The 7,745-nt window shown below is 29.1% G+C and overlaps 1 protein-coding gene across 1 annotated transcript; it reads right to left on the bottom strand.

Moving 5' to 3' along the window:
• Window positions 1-5,558: 5,558 nt before the first annotated feature.
• Window positions 5,559-7,344, bottom strand: LOC146918312 (cell number regulator 9-like). The gene is made up of 4 exons (XM_085719959.1): window positions 7,155-7,344; window positions 6,626-6,697; window positions 6,298-6,507; window positions 5,559-5,790 (listed from the first exon to the last, which is right to left on the bottom strand). Exons 1-4 carry the CDS (start codon window positions 7,246-7,248, stop codon window positions 5,714-5,716), a joined length of 453 nt encoding a protein of 150 aa, XP_085576085.1. The 5' UTR covers window positions 7,249-7,344; the 3' UTR covers window positions 5,559-5,713.
• Between the last annotated feature and the right edge of the window lie 401 nt (window positions 7,345-7,745).

Here is a 7,745-nt window from a genome sequence, read left to right as displayed (position 1 = left end):
ATTGAATTGAAAAAGTAAATTGAAAATTAACGTAAAGCGAGACGATTAAAAGCAACAAAGCGAGTCGAAATTTTATGTGAAATGACCAAAATGCCCCAGGGGACTAAAACGACTAAAAATGACTCGAGATGCAATTTTAAAATGATTTTTAACAGAGAATTGAAGCAAAAGCTTATACAAACGAATTAAAAGACTCGAGACAATTTTTAGAATTTAAACGGGGTTTTAACACATGAAAAGACTAAAATGCCCCTAGGGGCTAAAGCCGACTCAAAATGACTTCAAATGCAATTTTTGAAAATGGATTTTGACATGGAATTGAAATAGAAACTTATTCAAACTATTTGAAAGGACTCAAACAATTTTTCAAAGATTGAAAGAAATTTTAACATAGGAAATGACTAAAATGCCCTTTTATGTGAATTTTGTAAATAACAATGAAATAAAACACAAGAGAGAGATGTAATTGATCGGAGACAAATCAAATGTCTTGAAATGTAAGAAAAGAATGAAGTTAGTATTTTTAGGTCCAAAATTAGGGTATAACATTGAAGCATTGCTTGCTTCGTTTTTACATCGGTAGTTTTGTGAATGCATAACCGTACTAGTCGATTAATTTCAATACTTGGTTCCCTTCTTTTATGAGCTCTACATGGAACTTTCATGTCCTTGAGTTTGTCCATTTTATGAAGCTTCCTTACTTGTTGTTCTGTTTGGAAGACATGTTCTATGGAATATGTCATTTTGGTTCTTTGATGTTGAATTGTCGTTTTGTCCCTTTCCATAAATGCCATGGAATCATTGATGTTTTGGTTCTAACGATGTCGTTTAGATTTGTCACTCCTCCATTGTGGGAAAGGGGAAAATGAATGGTTTATGTGAAAAAGAAATGATTGTTGTGATTCATTTAATGGAATAACTTTTTAAATTGATCGATTAAGTGATTATACAAATTGGGGATGGTGTGATAGAATCAAATTTATGTCCAAAAAGAAGAATTAGAGTATAGAAAAAACTCAAACGTGTACCCAAAAAGAAAAAGAAATAACATGTATATTTTTTATTTAAGTGGGGTGTGGGTATTAGACTTAATTTTTTTTTTTTGAGGCCCATAGATTTTGGAGGCCCGGCATGGTCGAGTTGCTTGCGCACCCCCAAGGCCGGGCTTGCAGCAAACCAACATTCAATGATTTTCTTTTGTCTTTCTTATTAGCCTATGATGACTTTGACTCTTGTGTTGAGCTTCGTCCATAATGGTTAATCCTTGTTGTTGTGCTTCTGTCATGGATGGTTAAGTGTTGTTCTTGTGCTTTCGCCAAGTGGTTAAACTTGACATATGGTTTCTTCTTGGTGGTTAAGTGTTGTGCTTTAATTAGCTTTGTTGATGATAGCTCTGTCGGATGGTGGTTAAGCATTGATTTGTTGCTTCTTCCTTAAAGCGGTTCAACCATGAGTTGTGGTTTCTTCTAATTGGATAAGCACTCGCTTGATGACTATGTTTTGAGACGATGTGTTTCGGCATCTCTCCTCGTATTTTCTTTTGTATTGGTTATCCCAAGTTGGAAGTGTTGAGAACATCTTCCAACTTGTAAGGGACTATTAGATATAAGTTAGTTGCAAGTTAGTATTAGTCATATAATAGTATATATAGTTGTAACCACCTCAATATAAAATATCTTTTATCATTTATGACATTCACATTTATCATCGATAGAAAAATTATTTGAGTTTTCTCTCAACGGAAGAGTGTACTCGTACAAAAGAACACCTCTTCATTGATCATCATCAAAATGATTTCTCTTCATTGATATTCTCTCCTCGTATTTTCTTTTTAGCTTTACATAGCGCTTTTGAAGCGCTACCGTAAATGGCGCCGGTAAAAGTAATATAGCGCTTTTTCGTATAAAGCGCTAGCTAAAGCATGGTTTATATAGCGCTTTATGTCAAAAAGCGCTAGCAAATGGTCTCCTTACGGTAGAAACCCTTTAATTTAATACTTCGGTAAATCAATAAACTCTCTAAAATAATAAATTTGTTCGGTCCCGACTTGGGCCAATGTAAAAAATTGAAAAACTCGATAAAATAATAAGATAATAATTTTTCGGGAGATCCCTTTATAATTTTCGGTCCCAAGAAAATCATAAATTAATAATTCGTAGAAACCGAAAAAAATATTAATAATACATTGAACACATTTGTTCCTCTTGTTTACATTTACTGTACTTCAAAAGTCATTATTGATTTCCAATGCATATGAACATAGTAGTTACTAATTTACGTTGAGTCCCAAGGTTCGCTGCAACATAATTCTAAGAGGCATAGACTAATTTGCCTTTTTGTTTGGTATGTACAATATAATTACTTAAAAATTCTTTAAATTAATAATTATTAATTTATCGATAAATTAGTAACTCTCTAAATTAATAAATTTCTCCGGTCCCGACATTATTAATTTATAAAGTTTTAATCGTAGATAGCGCTTTAAAAAACGTCATCTAAGACAGGTTTAAAGACAGCGTTTTTTTTAAAAGCGCTATGTAACATTATGTTTAGATAACGCTTTATAAAGCGCTAGGAGAAGCATTTATTTTATTATTTTTTTGTCATTTTTTTCCTTTGCGAGATAGCATTTTTTTATCAATTTAAAGTAAAATATATATAAAGTCAAAAATTTAAAGGGAAATATATATAATTTTGGCACATTATAATTGGGACTATTATTTATCAAATAAAACTTAACTATATCATAAAAAATGTATGTATATATAGCATAAAAGTCGAAATGTACACATATAATATGGTCACATAGATATCACTAGGAGTTGCAACTAATTAGTTAACATAAAGATCAAAATCTTCTATGGTATCATGCGGTCTTCATCTATCTTCTTGATCTTCTCAACATTTTTATCCAAAACAAGCAGTGCAAATCATCATTCATTTCCAAATTTCGTTCACTCTCCTCCACTTGAATCCTCCACTTCGAATATATACCGAAAACACCATTAAGCAATAACACTATATTATATTAAAGATAAATTCAAAGTACTACTGATCATAAGTACAAATTAAAGCAAGATTATAAATTAAAACAACTACCACTTCTACCAAATATATTGAGAAACATGAAACCCACCTTATCATAAAAATATCATAAAACTTTTAATTTGAGCATGAAATGACACCATTCTTGTTGGATTTCTCTTAGTTTATCTTTTGAGTATGTCACACACTTGAAATCATCAATGTACTGCATATATTATAACAAAAAATAACCATGTTACTTAATAAACTTCATTATATACAAATATTATACTTTAATATAAAAATAACATACCGGCTTTGGAATCTCGTTTAGTTTTGAAATGAGAATCTCTTTCATAAACCTCATCACAAAGTACCCGCAATCTATACCATTTTCTTGGCGAGGACAATACAAAAAATAAAATAAGTTTGTATCAATCAAATTATTTATATTATTCATACACTAATTTTTTAAGGTTGTTATGTTATATTACTAAACCTATACTTGGACCCATGATATGTTTTTAAATTTATTCTTTGATATTTGAGCGTCCCTTGCAGAGCGAAATACCCGTAGAACTCTACAAAATATAAATGGAAACTTAGATTACATACAACTAATCATATATATATATATATATATATATATATATATATATATATATATATATATATATATATATATATATATATATATATATATATATATATATATAGACACACACACACACACACTGTTTTCATATACATCAATATATAAATTTATATATACTCATCTGGGTAAGTAACTATGGAGTACAAGACTCATCCATGTGGAGCGTATAGCTCATCTCAAACACATTTACAACTAGCAGACATAATTATCATTATAGCAATCATCTCGGTAAATCATGTTGGAAATTAAAATATAGTATAACAATCATCACTATGATATACTACGTACGTGAACTTATTAGCTTAATAATGATGTATCTTCATTATTATTCATATGGTGGCCGTAAGTGTGTATATATACAATTAATTGACTTCCACATATATATAAGACCACTCTAAAAGTGGGATAAACTCCTTAATCAAATAAAAAGGCCATTAACCATATTCAAACATCATATGTTTTTAAGCATTGTTATATATAAGCGGCTCACGGTCCATTAATTATGAAAGAGTATATCCACCGATCAAAACTCTAAACAATTAACTTCATGAATCAAAATGAATGTATAGTAAAATAGGTTATTCGGTATCCTTTCTAAAATCAAGTTAAAAATCAATAAGCTTTCATGTAAAACAGCAATCGTTATTTACGTAACATATATGTATAAAAATCCTTAAAATCCATCATCAATCGAGAGAACATCGGCAATTCGGAAAAACTAAATAATTGAATTTCATAAAATTCACTAATTAACAGGGTTAAGTTTTCATCAAATAAATCATTCAAATAAATTGTAATTCTTTTCAAAATCATCATATCATGGAAGGGTTAAAGGGTGTGATTACTCACTGTTAAAATCTAGAATGAATTGAAACCAACGGCTGATTTTCTCGACACCGACCAAAGCATATTTTCCTCTTGTTTCTCTTCTTTTTCTTCTACGTGTTTTAATAGCCAAGTAACATGTCTTTGGTTTTATTTATAAGAGTGCTTTATATAAATCCCAATAGATCCAATTTACATAATACTAGGTAACTAACTCATCTTGTTGTTCCTTTGATATTAATTTTAATTTTTATAGTATAATAACTATAGCTATCCATCCCTATTAGATAGTTGATTCAGTTTCCCAATTAAACGAAAAATTGTGAGAACTTGAAGCCAATTTTTTTTTGACGATATGATTTAGGAAAAGTAGGATTTAGTGGGACCAGGACATTTGATTTGTTTCTTTAGTTTGGATTTGTTTTTTGGGAAAAAGTTTGGATTTGTTTTTTTGAACAGTTTGGATTTAGTTTGTTACATATATATATATATGATAAAAGAATTAAAAAAAGGTTTGTACCAAAAAAAAATTAAAAAAAGGTGTGCTTTGTTACTGCAATCCATTTTTCATAAAAATTCAAAAAATATTTGAAATATGCTATGCGGGGATCGAACAGGGGACTGTTAGTTAATGTACATTAAATCACTTTATAAAGTGGCGCTTTTTTAACCTATAAGTGCTATCTTTCTCAAGCATACACTAGCGCTTTTTTTAACCTATAAGTGCTATTTAAGGTTGATTTATATATAACGCTTTTTATAAAAAGCGCCATATACGATTAATCATGTTTTTTATTTAAATAACTATTATTTTTATTTAACCTATCTTGACGTTTTCAATACAAAGCGCTATATATACTTAAAATGATAGATAACGCTTTTTCAAAAAAGCGCTAGCTAAGACCTCCGTGTTTTAGTTTATAGCGCTTTAGTGTTAAAAGCGCTATTTATGAGGCGCTATATTTTCCCAATTTTGTAGTAGTGAGAGATCATTAAACATGTGATATTACAAACAAACCAAACAAAAAAGAAAAATAAGTAATACACAACGAAATAAACAAAGAACACATGAACTAGAAAACAAAGCTAGTTGCTCTCAATTACAACAAAAGAAAATAACAAAGGGAAACAACAAATTAAGCACACTCATTGTAATAAAATCTTGAAAAACAACAACATAATCTTTAAATCATAGCAAAATGAGCAATTCTAGCGAGTCATTCCCATTGCAACTTGAGGAGGCACTTGGATAGTTTTCATTTTCCCCTCATTATTTGCTTTCCAACCTATATTCATATAATGTAATTGGAACTTTTGTTAATAATATAAACATATCTACAATGTTGTTGTGTGTAGATGGAGATTAATTATAGATTTAAATATGTCTTTAGTTCCCAAAATATTTTTTTTCTTAGTCCTTGCAAAAATATTTAGGATTTTTCAAATATTTCACATTTTTCTTTTTGTTTGGCGCTTTGTTCTGCTCCTTGCCAAAATTGATTGATCTTATTAAAATTGGTAATATTATTTTTAGTCCTTGTTTTGAGAGACTATGAAATAAAATATTCTTATGTATTATAGGGACAGTTTCAATACAACTAAAATATTCAATGATTGAAACAAAAAAAAAACCAAAAACAAAATGGGGTGTGCTTGAAAACACTAAATACAAAAAAAATTTTTACAAAATTTTTTTTTAAAAAAAAAATAAAAAAATAATAATAATAATAATAATAATAATAATAATATAGTTGCAAAACGAAAAACATATTTAAACCTTAAATTATATTTACCTTTTGAGGGGTCGAGTCCACGATTTTTGAGTTCTCTATACTCTTGGCAAATAGCACAAATAGTACAACAATAGTGAACACAAAAATCAATGCATGGTTCTTCTGGTAAATTGAAGAGAGTTCTTAATCCACTTCTAAATCTGTATGAATATACGCTTGAAAGCCCAGCACAGCCTAGCAAACAAAATATCAACCGAGCTTGCGTAGCAGCTGAAATAATTTCACCCATTTTTATGAAAAAGTTAGTAATAAAAATATTTTTAAGCATAATAGTAATAAATATATATGGAATTTAGAATATTAAAATATTAAATTTTACTCTACTCACATGTTCTTCCTTGGTCTATGATCTCAACATTCCGACCAAAGGTGAAACGTGGACAGCAAAAAGTAAAACAACCTGATCATAGTGTTCATAAAGGAGAAAAAAGATAAAAATTAGTAATAAGATATAGTATAAATATCTCAAAGTTAAATTAGTAAAGAAAGTTAGAGAAAGAAAATATAAAGTCCATCTTTACTAAGAACAAGTACTTGATGTATGTCGAAGTTTCACAAACTTATAAAAAAGTTTAGACAATTGAGTTTCAGAAGCTCATTATAGTCGCAAAAAGTCTCAATACTCAGATTATACGGACAAATATACTTACATATTATCTATCGACGAACTTGTTCACATAAAACTCAAGATCGATCTTAAAGGATCTAAATTGAATCTTTATCAATTTGACCTACCGACTAAGTTTGAAAATAATAGAAATGCTAACAAGAATTTGACTTAGGTTAACATATAGGGAAGCTACTGAATCATATATGTGTGTGTGAATGTCTATAAATAAATAAATAAAAAAGCTTACAATTTCCTGGCTCTTCACAGCAACCAAATAAACCTGTTGTCCATTTTCCAGTTGGTGGACCATTAATGTCCGAAATTTGTGCACCATTATACATTTTGAAGCTTAATTGGTAGATCAAAATTTAACAAGTCTATGCAACTATTTTTTTTTTTTTTGGTGAATAAGTCTATGCAACTATGTTCCTACTTCATTAGCATAGTTAATTATGTTGCATATATATAGCAATTGGATAAGCTCCTAAGGTTGACATTGACATCATATTATAATTTTTTTTGAGAGAATCATATTATACTTTTGTTTTTTGTCTTTTGTTGAACAACCAAGCTATAGTTTAGTACCACTAATTCAAAATGCTAGGCTGGTCCTAGGAAATTCACATTTAAATATATGTTTCAAGCCTAGCACAACTACGTTGGCACTATTCAAGTAAGCACAAATTTGAGATATGATATTTTATGATAATTTTTGTAACAACTTTATCTCTTATATTCACATTATGTTTTTCTTTTATCTCTCTATTGTTTTGATTTTCGTGTGAATAACTAGTTTTCTTTATAAAGTTATGATTGTCCCATAAATTGTCGTATAAAT

This window comes from Medicago sativa, chromosome 6 (assembly GCF_051527215.1).
Source record: "Medicago sativa cultivar Bolivia chromosome 6, Bolivia_mono, whole genome shotgun sequence".
NCBI classification, from domain to species: Eukaryota; Viridiplantae; Streptophyta; class Magnoliopsida; order Fabales; family Fabaceae; genus Medicago; species Medicago sativa.
This window is presented reverse-complemented; position numbering and strand designations above follow the sequence as displayed.

Excerpts from the sequence above, each read along its gene's own strand:
- LOC146918312 (XM_085719959.1), bottom strand. The coding sequence starts at position 7,248 with ATGTATAATGGTGCACAAATTTCGGACATTAATGGTCCACCAACTGGA. Across the intron at positions 6,698-7,154 it reads CTGTGAAGAGCCAGGAAATT|GTTGTTTTACTTTTTGCTGT; the intron begins GTAAGCTTTTTT and ends CACTATGATCAG. Across the intron at positions 6,508-6,625 it reads CATAGACCAAGGAAGAACAT|CTGCTACGCAAGCTCGGTTG; the intron begins GTGAGTAGAGTA and ends AAATTATTTCAG.